The sequence below is a fragment of the Pan troglodytes genome, chromosome 11, assembly GCF_028858775.2.
Source record: "Pan troglodytes isolate AG18354 chromosome 11, NHGRI_mPanTro3-v2.0_pri, whole genome shotgun sequence".
NCBI lineage: Eukaryota > Metazoa > Chordata > Mammalia > Primates > Hominidae > Pan > Pan troglodytes.
The window spans coordinates 25040080-25055980 of NC_072409.2; the positions used below are offsets into that span (position 1 = coordinate 25040080).

Consider the following 15901-nt stretch of genomic DNA (forward strand, 5'->3'; position numbering starts at 1 on the left):
TCATCCAATCCTACTGGTTTACCCAGGCCCATAAGCCTCACCAGATCCCTCTTGCCTCTGCACATCTCCAATCTCCATACAGACCTTTGATCCGATCTATCATTGTACCTATCATAGGTCTGATGCCCCTATCAAGACTTGGAGTTTTCCTAAACGCCCATGTCTTTCACATCACATCTCTCAACTCATAGCATTGCCGTACCCTGAGAAATAAATGAAGCTGGTACAAATTTTCTCTGAAAACTTGGAAGCCAGGCGCTGAACTCAACAACTTTAGCTTAGTCCGCAAAAATGGACTTAGCTAATGCTGTGTTAGGCATAATGGTGCTGTTTTAACGGCTTTGACATCCAATTATTCTTTCACCAAGCCATTAACTAGAGCCAAGTTTGCCCTAGGCTGGGCAAAGGAATGCTGTGAAGTGAAATCTGGGCTGTAACCGCCTCCGAGGCCGGCTCACACCCAGGGACCCTCCCACGCGGTTCCTGCGCCCCCTCGTGGCCTCCCTCCTGCAGTTCGCTGCACAAGCTCAGGGCCCGGAGCGGGGACGGGCGGGCCCTCCAGGCCCTCGACACACCCAATTGGCCAGGCCTCGTTACGTGTGGGCGGGGCCGCGGCTGGAGCGGAGGAGCCCCCCAAGAAGAGCGCCTTCAGGGGGCGTGGCCTGGACTGTGGAGGGGGCGGACCGTGGGGAAGCTGCTTCCGGGTGAGCCCCCACCCCCCGCTCTCCGCTCTCTGGGAGACCGGAGCAGGAGACAGCGGTGACAGGAGCAGCGGCCGGGAGCCCTTAGGGAGGCAGGTGAGCGGGGGCTGGATGCGGGGAGATAGCGGGCTTGGAGGGCGGCTCCAGGGCGAGGCGGGGACTGTGGCACCAAGAGTCCTGCGTCCCCAGATTGTGCTGTGCGCCTGAAGCCCTGGCGGTGCAGCCGTGCACGGAGTCCCGTGGAGCGTTTGTTTGGGCTGGATTATCCCGCTGCAGCCGGGGTTGGGGGCCCGGGTTCGGGGCTCCGCACCTCTTCTCTGGGGTTCACCCTCTCAGATACCGCCTGGGCAGACTCCATCGATGCAGAACCCGAGGTGCGGGTGGTGGTTGGTGGCGGGGTAGGGAGGTGAAAACAATAACAGCCGTTTTGTACTAAGCGTTGCGTGCATTGACCATTCATTTATTTTATTTATTTATTTATTTTTGAGACGGAGTTTCGCTCTTGTTGCCCAGGCTGGAGTGCAATGGCGCGATCTCAGCTCACTGCAACCTCCGCCTCCCGGGTTCAAGCGATTCTCCTGTCTCAGCCTGCCAACTAGCTGGGATTACAGGCGTGTGCCACCACGCCGGCTAATTTTTGTATTTTTAGTAGAGATGGGGTTTCTCCCTGTTGGTCAGGCTAGTCTCGAACTCCCGAGCTCAGGTGATTCGCCCACCTCGGCCTCCCAAAGTGCTGGGATTACAGGCGTGAGCCACCACGCCCGGCCTGACCCATTCATTTCTTAAAACAACCCATTGAGGTCGGTTCTAGTCCCCATTTACTAAACGAAGAAACTGAGGTCACACAACTAGAAAGCTACAGAACTAGGATTTGTACCCACATCTCTCAGACTCCAGAGCCCACATACTTAACCATCCTGCTACCAACAGCAGCCAGGCCCAGAGTCTGGCTCACCCAAAGCTCTCCACAAGCCCAACCTGCTGGGAAACAGATTTGATATATATCCTTAAAGTATGGAGGTGTCATGGTGGGCACTGAGGACTGGGCTGCTGGAGACCTTCCCCCAGATCTGCCGCTGACCCACTGCGTGATCCTGGGCCTGTGTCTACCCCTCTCTGAGCCCAGTTTCACCCTTGTTTCAGTGATACAATCAGCAAACTTTAAGAAGCCTCTTAGCCAAGATATTCTAGGATTCTGGGAATGGCAGCTTCTCCTACATCTAAATGGCTAACCCCAGAGGCGATCAGGCTCTTCAAAGCCCCAGGGCAAGGCTGGGGTCTCATTCTTCTCTTTAATCCCTGTGTCTAGCACTTCAGCAGGCCCATAGTAGATATTCAAGAAATGTGGGTTGGCTGAATAAACACTTCATCTCTTTTCAGAACTGCATGACAGCTGCTCTCCTGGGCCTTTGTGGGGCTTTGGATTTCTCAGTTCTGGCCACCTTCTACCTAGCTGGCTCTCCTGACTGCCTCCTCCCTGGCCAGTGGCAGAGCCTGCCAGGGCTGGCAGCAGGTCCTAACCCTCTGTGCCAAGACCCACAGCCTCTGGAATCCTCAGCATAGTACAACTTGCAGGGGTGGGGGGTGGCACATGAAGCTCATAGCCCCTCCTGGTAGCAGCGCTCAGGGCCCAACTTCAGTTACTCCCAGTTTGGGGATGTTGCCTTCCACGGGAGGAGATACTTTCATATTAAATCTGAAACACTTCTTCTCCTTCACTGTCCCCTCTTCCATGAAACCACCCTTGACTCAGAGACACAGTCCCTCTGACAGCACCTGGTCCACCCCTCTACTCTGGCAGCCGGATGGTGATTATTTTGTTTTTCCTCCACCACATAACCTGCTGGAAGGCAGGGACTCCACTTCAGAAATCTTGGAAAACCCTGTGGCCCACGAGGGTTTGAGCTCATATTCCCATCTGGTGAGGTGCAGAAGGCACAGAGCTGTGCCAGGACATCTCGTTCCAACCCAGCCCCACTCCTAATAGTAATAAAATTAGCTACATATTTACTGTGCAGCTAGTTCGTGCCAGACACCTACCTTATCCCTATCAATAATCTCCACAGCCTTGCAAGTTAGAGATATCATGCCTATTTTGTAGATTATGAAATGAACACTGAAAGGTCAATGACTTTGCCCAAAATTACACAGCAGAGCATAGACCAAACCTGGGACTGTCTGACCCTGAAACATGGATCTTTCTGCACCGCCCTATACTCTGCGTCCCAGCAAAGCTAACCTGTCTGATGTGGGTGGGCAGAGGTGCTGGACCTCCTGGCGGCTCGCTCCTGTCTTCAGTGTGGTGATGTCACAGGCATTTAAATTGTGGTTTGCAAGCTCGCTTGATTTGGGAGAAGTGCCCTCCCAGTCTGTGAAATTCTCCCAAACTCTAAGGGCCTTTTTGCAAAGCAAAACCCATCCTGCTTTTGGCTCTGCCAATATGTGATTCAGGGGGTGTTTTCCCACTCACAGAATGGAGTGGGAAACTCCACTTATTAAGTACCTCTTACAATGGAATGACTCTATGGTGTAGGTATCAGGGCACTGAAATAGAAGCCAGGAGCTGCAGGGTCGTTTATAGCTCTGTATGTCACTCACTGTGATCTCCAAAAGTCCCGTTGCCTCTCTATACCCCATTTTCCACATTAAAGTGTAAGGGATTAAACAGGATTGGCAATTTTCAAGCTTTTAATATTTTCAGCACTGACATCCGTTTCTCAAATCAAATCTGTCTCTGAATCTTAAAATTCAAAAACAGATCAAAGTGGACTGCTGTAGTGAGACTGTTCCCTTTACTCTAACCCTGCCCCGGTCTCAGGCTCCTAGGCAGTCCTGCCCCAGGGTTTCTGCTAAGCAGGAGCCAGTTGTTCCCTCAGCCTCCTAAAGGCGATGGGGAGTTGAGGCCAGTGGAATGCAGCTTTGGATTCAGAAGCCAGAAAACAACAGAGATTGTTTGTGGGAAGTGAGTCAGAGAGATTAGACCTCTCTTCAACATCTGACTAGACTCTAGAATGGCATTAAGCAAGTCACTGAACCGCTCAGAGCCTCCGTTTCCTTATCACTAAAAGTTAGGACAATTCTTGCAATGAAATGAGATACTACTACCAAGTACTTCAGTGCTGTGCCCAGCACAGAACGAATACACTCAGTATGTTTTTCTTTTGTTTCTTCTGTCTCTCCAGCACCCAAAGCAGAAACAGTATGGGCAGAGAGACGCCTACTGAATCAGGTGTTTATCAGTGTTATGAAATACAGTATATAAAACCCAGCATTTGGAGTCCAGAACAAATTCAAATTCTGGCTCAGTCACTAAGTAGCTATGTGGTCTTGGGCAACTGGCTTACATTTTGGTAATTCTCTCAATATTCAAAAATATTCTCTCGGCCAGGTGCGGTGGCTCACGCCTGTAATCCCAGCACTTTGGGAGGCAGAGGCGGGCGGATCACTTGAAGTCAGGAGTTTGAGACCAGCCTGGCCAACATGGCGAAACCCTGTCTCTACTAAAAATACAAAAATTAGCCAAGCATGGTCATGCGTGCCTGTAGTCCCATCTATTTGGGAGGCTGAGGCAGGAGAATCGCTTGAACCCAGGAGGTGGAGGTTGCAGTGAGCCGAGATCGAACCACTGCACTCCAGCTTGGGTGACAAAGCCAGACTCTGTCTCAAAAAAAAAAAAAAAAAAAAAAAAGAAAAGGAAAAAAAACTCCTGGCAGACATGAGAGCAAAATCAAGTACGAAATGGGCAGCTGGGACCTCATATCTACTGAATAATTGTCTGTTTGGAGGTTGAGACATGATTGGGGAGGCCTGGCCTGCCCCTGTGTTAGGTGATGGGGCTGGCCCACCCAGGGGTGTGGCAGCAGGGCTGGCCCCTGTGTGACTTGTGATAACCCCACCCTACCAAGGAGGAAGACTGGATAAAATGGGCCCCTGAGATGGCTGAAGGCAGCTAAAGGGGCCTAAGAGACTATGGGGAGAAGGGCAGCCAGTTCCTAGGCAGCCCTGCCCCACTGTTTCTGATAAGCAGGAGGCAGTTGTTCCCTCAGCCTCCTGAAAGCAATGAGGAGTTGAGGCCACGGGAATGCAGCTTTGGATTCCAGAAGCCAAGGACCTGTTACAAAGGTGGTTTTCTGGGAAGCAAATTAGAGGGATTAGACCTGGCTTCAACATCTGACTTGACTCCAACCTACCAAAGGATCTCCCAGTTCACCTGGGAGTTAACACACCAGGGTTCTAGTCCTTTTGCTCGCTGTGTGGCTTTGGGTAAGTCCTTGCCCCTCTCTGGACCTTGAGGTCCCATTCATACAAAAAGCAGTTGGACTCAGGCCTGCCAGCCCCCATTTTTGTGGCTCTTCCCCGCCCCTCCCCATCCTTTGGCTATGGGATAGTCTCCCAGGCACCTCCAAAAGGAAGTGTCTAAAACAGAGCTCTCCACCTCCTCTCCAAGCCCAGCTCCCCACTGCCCTCTTCCTGCCCTGTCCCTGTCTCCGCTGCCCTTTAGATCAGGCAGGCAGGCAGGCCTAGAGCATCCGCCCTGAGACACTGCCTGTTGGCTGCCTTAAGACGCCCCTTCCTTCTCTGCCCGCAGCCTCCCCAGCCTCTGCATTCCTCTGCTTCCTGTCTGCTCTGCTCAGCCTGCAGGATTGATCTTCCCAAAGCCAGGTGTCAACCAGGCCACTAACCCTACCCACTGCTCAGAAATCTTCCCACAGCCTCAGCCTGGCCCCCTCTTATCCATCCCCTCCGTACACACTTGCCTCAGCTCCTCAAAATAGTCCACAGCCATCCTCCTTCCCCACCTTTGCCCCTTTCTTCCCTTCCTAAGGAAATATTGGCCCCCTTCTCTCCACCAGGCTGAACCCACTCATCCTGCAAAACCAAGTTCAACGCCCTGTCATTTTCTTTTTTTTTTTTTTTTTTTGAGATGGAGTCTCACACTGTCACCCAGGCTAGAGTGCAATGGTGCACTCTCGGCTCACTGCAACCTCTGCCTCCTAGGTTCAATCGATTCTTCTGCCTCAGCCTCCAGAGGAACTCTGACTACAGGTGCACACCACCACACCCAGCTAATTTTTGTATTTTTATTTTTATTTCTATTTATTTATTTATTGTGAGATGGAGTTTCTCTCTTGTTGCCCATGCTGGAGTGCAATGGCACGATCTCGGCTCATTGCAACCTCCGCCTCCCAAGTTCAAAGGATTCTCCTGTCTCAGCTTCTGAAGTAGCTGGGATTACAGGCATGTGCCACCACACCCGGCTAATTTTTTTTTATTTTTAGTAGAGATGGGGTTTCACCATGTTGGTCAGGCTGGTCTCAAACTCCTGACCTCAAGTGATCCACCCACCTCGGCCTCCCAAAGTGCTGGGATTACAGGCGTGAGCCACCGTGCCTGGCCTAATTTTTGTATTTTTATTAGAGACGGAGTTTCACCACATTGGCCAGCCTAGTCTCAAACTCCTGACCTCAAGTGATCCACCCGCCTCAGCCTCCCAAAGTGCTGGGGTTACAGGTGTGAGCCACCACGCCCGGCCCCTGTCTTCTTCTAATATGCCTCTTCTGACCTCCTCACTCCCATTGGAGCCATGGCTCACTTCTGGTCAGGCTCCATGCACTCAATCAGCCCTGCCTGCCAGGACTGTAGTGCCCACTCGATGAGAAATCACCTGTGAAAATGCCAGGCATGGTCTGGCACACAGTAGGTGCTCAAGAAACAAATGTTAATGTCCCAGCTTCCTTCTGTCTTGTGTCCACTAATTTGGCATTTGGAGCATATTTTTGTACTTCACGTAATTAAATATTTACTGTGTGCCAAGGTCAGTGTGTGACAGAGCACTGTAGGGGAGGCAAAAATGAACCAACTCTGGACCTTGCCCTGCAGAAGCTCTGTCTACTGGCATGAGGTAAGACAGGTCCACAGATAACTTACGTAAGAGAGACTGCAATCTGGACAAGACAGCCTCAGTGGGAGAGGGAAGGAGAACCCTGTAGATTTGGGTGCAGGGAGGCTGTGGGGAGAGCACAGCCTTTCAGGTAAAGGGACAAGGTTAGGAAAGCAAGAAGGTGTAGCTTGTGCTCGTGGAGCCCAGGAAACTCCTTGGGCTAGAAAAGATTTGGTGGCACTCTATACAGTGTATGTGTCTGTCTGTCTATCTAACATGAATGGTACTATTTTCTCCTATTGGTGTGCATTGTACCTAACAAAAAATCCATGTCCCAAGTACTTTTCTCTTTTCTTTCTTTCTTTTTTTTTTTGGAATGAAGTCTTGCTCTGTCGCCCAGGCTGGGTGAAGTGGCGCTATCTCGGCTTACTGCAACCTCCTCCTCCTGGGTTCAAGCAGTTCTCCTGCCTCAGCCTCCCCAGTAGCTGGGATTACAGGCACGCACCACCACACCCAGCTAATTTTTTTTGTATTTTTAGTAGAGGTGGGGTTTAACCATGTTGGCCAGGCTGGTCTCGAACTCCTGACCTCAAGTGATCTGCCCATCTCAGCCTCCCAAAGTGCTGAGATTATAGGCGTGAGCCGCCATGCCCGGCCAACAGTACTTTTCTCTAGAGGTAGAATTGCAGAGGATTTTTCTCTTTTTGCTTATCTGCACTTTTCTAAAAGTTCTGCCATGAACACGGGCATTTTTTGTGGAATAAACAAAGTTTAAATGTTGGCTAGATCAGTGCTTCTTTATGCATAAGGAAGGATTAGTTCTTTTTTTTCTATTTCCAATTTATTGATTCTTTGATAAAATGCAATGCAATAAAATTATTATTTTTTTTTAGAGACGTCTCCCTCTCTCGCCCAGGCTGGAGTGCAGTGGTGCAATCATAGCTTACTGCAACCTTGAACTCCTGGGCTCAAGCGATCCTCTTGCTTTAGCCTCCTGAGTAGCTGGGACTACAGGTGTGGACCACCACACCTGGCTGATTTTTAAACTTTTTGTAGATATAGGGTCTCGCCATGTTGCCCAGGCTGGTCTCGAACTCTTGGGCTCAAGCCATCCTGCCACCTCAGCCTCCCAAAGTGCTGGGATTACAGGCGTGAGCCACCATGCCCAGCTAGAAAATTACTTTTTTGGCTAGGCACCGTGGCTCACGCCTGTAATCCCAGCACTTTGGGAGGCCGAGGCAGGCAGATTGCTTGAGCCCGGGAGTTCGAGACCATCCTGAGAAGCATGGCAAGACCTCCATCTCTACAAAAAATTTGAAAGTTAGCTGGGTGTTGTGGTGCACACCTGCAGTCCCAGCTACTTGGGAGGCTGAGTTGGGAGAAACAGTTGAGCCCGGGAGGTCAAGGCTGCAGTGAGTCGAGATTGCACCACTGCACTCCAGCCTGGGCGACAGAGACCCTGTGTGAAAAAAAAAAAAAGATCATTTTTTTTAAACAGTCATTGCTTGCTCAGATGTTTACTTTAAAAGATAATAATGAACAAGAAGCAGTCACATAAAATACAAGCCCAAATTTTATATCATTAGATTCTGATTGTCATGAAAGTTTCTAAAGACTTACTTTCATTTCTCAACTTACCTTGTTGACCAGCAGGGATTGGTGAACCATGCTGTGAGTAGCATTGGGCTAGAGAGAGGGGAGGCAGGAATCTAGAAGAGCTGTTTTCCAGATGTGACCATCTCCTGAGGACAGGGACCATGTCTCATGTGCCACCCATCACCCCCCACAGACAGAGCCTGCAGCCAATGCCCCAGGAGCCCTCGGTTCCAACCGATGCCCCAGTGCCCACTGGCCCACGCCATGCAGCCCCAGTCCGTTCTGCACAGCGGCTACTTCCACCCACTACTTCGGGCCTGGCAGACAGCCACCACCACCCTCAATGCCTCCAACCTCATCTACCCCATCTTTGTCACGTGAGTCTCCAAGAATGGGCCAGGCCTCTGCTCTGCTGGTTGGGGTTGGGGTTGGGGAGGGAGTGTTGACTGGAGCGGGCATCAGTATGGCTGGGGGTGGCAAAGTGAGCTGTCAGCTTGAAATTCAAGGCACTGGAAGCAGGCTACTTGGATTAAGGACAGGAATCTTAGGAACAAAACAAACTTTGAAAGAACTCATTCATCCCATTTGGAAAATTAGAAGAATAACCCTTGCCTGCCATCCTGAGCTCTTGCAATAAGACAGAAGCTGAGAAGGTGCTCTGTACATTGTAAAGTGCTATGTACCTGTAAGAGATGGCTGTCATTGAGGCTGGGCGCGGTGGCTCACGCCTGTAATCCCAGCACTTTGGGAGGCTGAGGTGGGCGGATCACGAGGTCAGGAGATCGAGACCATCCTGGCTAATATGGTGAAACCCTGTCTCTACTAAAAACACAAAGAAATTAGCCAGGCGTGGTGGCGGGCGCCTGTAGTCCCAGCTACTTGGGAGGCTGAGGCAGGAGAATGGCGTGAACCCGGGAGGCGGAGCTTGCAGTGAGCCGAGATCGCACCACTTCACTCCAGCCTGGGCGACAGAGCCAGACTCCATCTCAAAAAAAAAAAAAAAAAAAAAAGAGATGGCAATCATGATTATTAATAATAATGCAGACATTTACTGAGTACTTACTATCTACCAGGTACTATGCTAAGCACCTACACACATTATCTCATTCAATTCTGAGAGCATTTGTATGAAGAAGGAGTAGCTATCCTCTAGAACATCAGCTCCATGAGGGCAGGGATGTTTGTCTATTTTGTTCACTGTTGTATCATCAGGGCCTAGAACAGTACTTGGCACATAATAAGTACTCAATAAATATTTGTTGAATGAATGAATTAACCACGCATGATATAGATGAAGGCCTAAGGCTCAAAGAGATGATAGAACTTGGCCACGGTCACCCAGGCAGTAAGTGGCTGGGATAGAAAGCAAGGACCTGCCAAATTCAGAGTCCAAGTTCTTAACCACTTAATTCCTTCCTGTAATTACCGTTCTTTTAGTACAGTTGCTAGTGTTGTCACTGTTATTCTTGTTGTCCTATTATTATTTCAGGCCCTGGGCTTGGCCAGGCAGGGAAGCCAGACACTGGATCCCATCCTCCTCCCACCATCTCCACTTCCATATTTCTTCCCTGCTTCCCAACCACCCCTCTCAGTCGCCCCCGCACCACTGGCCCTTCCCACAGCTACCAATCCATATCCCACCCCCGCTCTTGCAGGGATGTTCCTGATGACATACAGCCTATCACCAGCCTCCCAGGAGTGGCCAGGTAGGAGACGTGGAGTTGGGGGGCCAGCGGGTGGTGGAGGGAGAGATTCCACAGGTGGAAGTGCTGGGAGGCAGAAGCAGACCTAGGAAGTAGAAGATGCGGACAGACAGACATTAGCTCAGTAGAGGAAAGGGTTTCCCCGGGGCCAGAGCTGTTCCACAGTGGAAGGGGCAGCCCCATAAAGTAAAGAGCTACCCATCACCCGAGACATCGTGGCAGAGGCTGTTGCAGAAGGGAGCTGAACTGCAGATGGGAGTTCAAAAAGAGGGCCTCGAAGGAGCCTTCCACAGCCGAATTCCGGAGCTCTGCTACTCAGGGCCTCAGTCTTCCCTCCTATTTAGTGGATGCATCCCTGCCCCTTCTGTCCTGGGGGCTTGAGCCCTCCTGGTGCCATATGCAGCTTGGTTTCTAACAGAGGCACACAGTGTGGTGGGGTCCGGAGGACCGTTGCCTGGGACCTGCCTTCCTTCAACCCCTCTACCCACACCCACACAGGTATGGTGTGAACCGGCTGGAAGAGATGCTGAGGCCCTTGGTGGAAGAGGGCCTACGCTGTGTCTTGATCTTTGGCGTCCCCAGCAGAGTTCCCAAGGTGAAGAATCAAAGGAAGGGCTAAGAAGGGAGGTTGCGCTCATGCCCGTAATCCCAGCACTTTGGGAGGCCAAAGTGGGTGGATCACTTGAGCCCAGGATTTTGAGACCAGCCTGGACAACATGGCAAAACCTATCTCTACAAAAAATACAAAAGTTAGCTGGGTGTGGGGGTACGTGCCTGTAGTCCCAGCTACTCGGGAGGTGGAGAGGTGGGAGGATTGCTTGAGCCCAGAAAGTCGAGGCTGCAGTGAGCCAAAATCGCGCCAGTGCACTCTAGCCTGGGTGACAGAGCAAGACCCTGTCTCCAATACAAACAGAAAAAGGAAGGGAGGTTGGGCAAAGGTGGACTGAGGGTCCACACTGACTGCACCCTCACTCCCACATTGTGCTGGCCCTGGGGCCACAGGTGAATGGACATGGTCTTTGCCCTTAAGTCAGCACCCATGTAGGGTCAGTCCTCTGTGCTTCCTTATCCAGGGGCTGTGATGATGAAGGAAGGAGAAGGCCAGGGCTATGCTCTGTGATGGCTGTCATCCTGCCTTCCAAAGCTACATGTAATAGACACACTGCTTTGTCCCTCCCCTGCCCCTAGGACGAGCGGGGTTCCGCAGCTGACTCTGAGGAGTCCCCAGCTATTGAGGCAATCCATCTGTTGAGGAAGACCTTCCCCAACCTCCTGGTGGCCTGTGACGTCTGCCTGTGTCCCTACACCTCCCATGGTCACTGCGGTGAGTTCCCTTCCTCCCACCAGCCCTGCTGCCACCCACACTCCTACTGCCCACTTCTCACCAGGGTGGGGACAGGCCAGGGCCCAAGGTGCTCCCCAAAACCCAGTCATCTGTCCTGAAGGGCTCCTGAGTGAAAATGGAGCATTCCGGGCTGAGGAGAGCCGCCAGCGGCTGGCTGAGGTGGCATTGGCGTATGCCAAGGCAGGTGAGTGAACCACCAGCAGGGATGGGCACCTCTGGGTCAGGAGGTGGCAGAGTGGCTAGGAGGGCCCCAGAGTTCTGAAGGCCACCCTCTGCCCGCCAGGATGTCAGGTGGTAGCCCCGTCGGACATGATGGATGGACGCGTGGAAGCCATCAAAGAGGCCCTGATGGCACATGGACTTGGCAACAGGGTAAGGGCAGGGAATGCAGCACAGGGCTGGCAGGAGATAGTCTGCACCAGCCCTGCCCCCGTGTCTGCTAAGAATCACAGAACTGCCGGGCGTGTTGGCTCACACCTGTAGTCCCAGCACTTTGGGAGGCTGAGGCAGGTAGATCACTTGAGGTCAGGGGTTCAAGACCAGCCTGGCCAACATGGTGAAACCCCATCTCTACTAAAAACACAAAAATTAGCTGGGCGTGGTGGCAGGCGCCTGTAATCCCAGCTACTGGGGAGGCTGAGGCAGGAGAATCGCTTGAACCCAGGAGGCAGTGAGCTGAGATCATGCCACTGCACTTCAGCCTGGATGACAGAGCTAGACTCCATCTCAAAAAAAAAAAGAATCACAGAACTGAAGACAGTGCTGGATGAGGCTTTGGGGAACCATTTAAACCTCTGGGCCTCTGCAGGGAAATCAAGCCCAGCACTCCAACAGGACCAGAACACAGGCAGTCTCCTTCCCAGCCTAGGTTCTTTCTCTCCCTGCCACATCACCCTGGGATACCTGGCAAGGGCCGAATAAGCCAAGACCTCCATTGTCTCCCCATAGGTATCGGTGATGAGCTACAGTGCCAAATTTGCTTCCTGTTTCTATGGCCCTTTCCGGTGAGCAGGGGTGGGCAGGGGTCTGCTGTGAAATCCCTGGCCCTTTGGCCCAAAGCTGGAGCCCACCCTGATGACTCTGCTTTGCAGGGATGCGGCTAAGTCAAGCCCAGCTTTTGGGGACCGCCGCTGCTACCAGCTGCCCCCTGGAGCACGAGGCCTGGCTCTCCGAGCGGTGGTGAGTGACTAGGACTTGAGCCCCACCCTCAGCCCCCTCCTAGGCACCGCCCACACTATACCCTCATCCCTTAGGACCGGGATGTACGGGAAGGAGCTGACATGCTCATGGTGAAGCCGGGAATGCCCTACCTGGACATCGTGCGGGAGGTAAAGGACAAGGTGAGCACAGGTACGAGGCAAAGGGGGCTCAGGGGGCTGGGACAGAGTTTTCCACAGACTCTGGAATCTCAGAGTTGGAAGCAGTTTGCCCTTAAGCATGCATCCTCTCCTCCCCTTCCCTGCCCAGGAACCATCGTGGCCTTCTATGTCGGGGCTTGCAGGAGCTGCAAACAGCCCTGCTTTAACAGTTCAAGAGTGGGCCAGGCTGCCAGCCGCAGTAACCCAGGACACGGGGCTCAAGATGGTCACAGATTGAGCAGGGGGGAAGGGATGCTCCCAGAGCCACATCCACCCTCCATTTCAGCCTGTCTCCCTGTCTGCTTCCCTGCAGCACCCTGACCTCCCTCTCGCCGTGTACCACGTCTCTGGAGAGTTTGCCATGCTGTGGCATGGAGCCCAGGCCGGGGCATTTGATCTCAAGGCTGCCGTACTGGAGGCCATGACTGCCTTCCGCAGAGCAGGTAGGCAGGCAAGGGTGGGGTGTTTTGACCTGCGCCACAGGGACTGATAAGCACTCTGCCTAGATCGGGGAACGACGTCCTGAGAGCTTGGGGTCTTATTCCGGGAATTACTAGTGTTCTAAACAGACACACATTGAGGAAGAGATATGGAACTGCAGCATAGAACACGGCCTGGTGAAGCAAGCAGAGCCCTTCATTCATTTTTGGTTGTGAGAACGTGGGCAAGCCACTTCTCTGAACCTCAGTGTCCTCACCCATAACTGGATAACTGGGGATAAGATACCTGGTGCGTGGTTGTCCTGAGGATTAAATGAGGTAATATCACTCCATAAAGGGGACTCATTTTGTTAGAATTGCACACCAGCATGGGAAGGAACTTGCCTCTTACCTATTTCCTTCACTGTGCATTTTATTCTTTGGTAAACTGAGGCCCCAAAAGAGGAAATGACTTGCCCAAGAAATAGAGTTTCCCAAAGCCGGGCTCCGTCTCATGTGGTGTGCCCACAGGCTGTGCTTCTTCGTGGTAGCCTTCTTCCCCGCCTGGCCTTCCCATCGCAGAAGGTGTGCTCAGAGCTGATCAGCGTCCCCCCCGCAACTTTCTGCATCTCTCCCAACACAGGTGCTGACATCATCATCACCTACTACACACCACAGCTGCTACAGTGGCTGAAGGAGGAATGATGGAGACAGTGCCAGGCCCAAGAACTAGAACTTTAAAATGTTCCCGGGGCCTCAGACAAGTGAAAACCAAAGTAAATGCTGCTTTTAGAACTGTGCCCTCATGCCCTCTTCCTGCTCACATGCTAGCGGGGCCCAGCAGCCCTGGGTGGTTTTGCCAGCATGCTAACTCTTGCAACTCGCAGCTGCATCCTATGAGCTCTCCCAAGCTTCCCCGCCCCTCCCCTGGGTCAGCCGTGAGGCTCACCTTTGCCACCCTCAGCTCTTTCCTCTGGTGTGGCTTCAGCTTGAAAGCAACCTGGAGTCGGGGGCACAGCCTTTGGGGCCTGGCTGGGAGAGGGTCTTGGAGCATTAGGGGAAGAAGAGAGCAGTGGGATCTTGGGGCCTGAGAAGCCTTGGAACGCTTCTGGCAGCAGAGCTGGGTGTGGGAATGAGGCCTAGATCGATATCCCTGGGTTAGAGTTGAAATTTGCTGCAATTCCACTGGAAGGCATTTCCCACGAGGCCAGAGGTTGCCAGGCTGCCCGAGGTCTCCTATTCTACTCTGAACCATAAACCCAGAGAAGAATTACTCATTAACCAGCATAAATACTGCCTGAGGATCAAAACTCAGAGGCAAAGAGGGAGTTCCTGACTGCTAGAGATGCCGCCACCACAAACACTTTTTATTTAGGAGATACTTTTTGAGAATCTCTGCTCTGTTCCTAGGTTCAGTGCTGGGTCCTGGGAATACAGCAGGACAGACCTCAGCTTATCTCTTCATAGAAATTATACAAAGAGAATAGGGGAGACAGCTAAGAAGAAAACAAAGAAATAAAGCAGTTACAAATTGTGATAAGTGCTTCAAAGGAAAGAAGGGGTCTGAGACAAAGAACAACAGGGAAGGGGCCTCTCTTGAAACAGTAGTTGGGAAGGAGGCAGACATGCACCAGTGATGTGGTGACAGGTGCTGTGAAGGAGGTCACCAGGACCTGACCTCTTTGAAGGATCAGAAAATACTTCCCTGAAGGACTGACACTTGAGCCTAGACCTGAAGGGTGAGCCATCAAGCTAAGACAATTGGGGAAGAGCATTCCAGGGAGAGGGAGGAGTTGTGCAAAGGCCCTGGGGCTCCTTCTAGCTGGAGGAATGCAAGGCTAGCTTGTCTGGAGCACTGAGAGGATGGCCTGAACTGAGTGGAGAGAGACAGACCAGGACCAAACCATGCAGAGGTCAAGGGCCACATTCACCTTTTCAGAGTGACTCAATCAAATCTGTAGTTTGTAAAAGTATTTTAACAGCTCTGCGGCAAAGTGCAAATGAAAAGTCTTGATGGCATGGACTGGAGCGGGGACAGTGGGGATGGAGAAAGGGGAATGGATTGTGGATGTGTTTAGAAGGTAGATTAGATGTGAGGGATGAATCTGGCTTGACCTTCTGGGTGGCTGATGGGCCATTTACTGAGATGGGGCAGCCTGGAAGAGGAACAGAAGCAGGGTCGGGGTGGAGGGAGAATACTAAACTTAGCTTGAGACATTTTGCAATAAGGAAGCTATATCTAGAGTGCTTATGTGACTCACCTAAGGCCACTCAACAAGTTTGTGGCAGAACTGGATTAGAACCGCACAGAAAACAGCCAAGCTGGAATTTGAACCCATGTAGTCCAACTCCAAGGCCTCTGCCCCTAACCACTGTGCCATACCACCTCCCAATAATCAACAGCAAAATTATAGGTCTAACAATGTTTTACAGACACCCCTCCATTTATGCGATGGGTTTGCATCCTGATAAACCCATCATAAGTTGAAAATATGATCATAAGTCAAAAATGTATTTAATATACCTAACCTACCAAACATCATAGCTTAGCCTAGCCTGCCTTAAACATGCTCAGAACACTTACATTAGCCTACAGTGGGCAAAACTATCCAACACAAAATCTATATTGTAATAAAGTTATAAAGAATTTTGAATCAAAATTCAGTATTTGAAGTACAGTTTCTACTGAATGTCTTGTTTCATACTGTTGTAAAGTCAAAAATTGTGAATTGAATGATCACAGTTCGGGGACCATCTGCAATTAGCCCCAGTTATAGGGGGAGACCAAGGAGACCAGGCACCTACTTGGTTGCAAGTGATGGAAATCCAGTTCAATAACAAAGAAGGACATGATTGGTTTTCATAACTGGATTGAGATAAGGACAGGTGTGGTTGGGC

General features: G+C 51.5%; 1 protein-coding gene across 3 annotated transcripts; it reads left to right on the forward strand.

The window, feature by feature from the left end:
• The first annotated feature begins 519 nt into the window (after positions 1-519).
• ALAD (aminolevulinate dehydratase) lies at positions 520-15663 on the forward strand. Of its 3 annotated transcripts, none has more exons than XM_001152445.8 (12): positions 520-797; positions 8372-8555; positions 9834-9884; positions 10380-10476; positions 11070-11205; positions 11327-11410; positions 11510-11598; positions 12175-12230; positions 12318-12405; positions 12480-12566; positions 12898-13027; positions 13647-15663. In XM_001152445.8, exons 2-12 carry the CDS (start codon positions 8416-8418, stop codon positions 13706-13708), a joined length of 1020 nt encoding a protein of 339 aa, XP_001152445.2. In that variant the 5' UTR covers positions 520-797; positions 8372-8415; the 3' UTR covers positions 13709-15663. The 3 variants fall into 3 exon arrangements, with proteins under 3 accessions (XP_001152445.2, XP_001152007.1, XP_009455395.1); XM_001152007.8 differs by having other exon boundaries at positions 646-797; positions 9668-9884; XM_009457120.5 differs by lacking the exon at positions 520-797 and adding an exon at positions 4889-4964.
• The last annotated feature ends 238 nt before the right edge of the window (positions 15664-15901 follow it).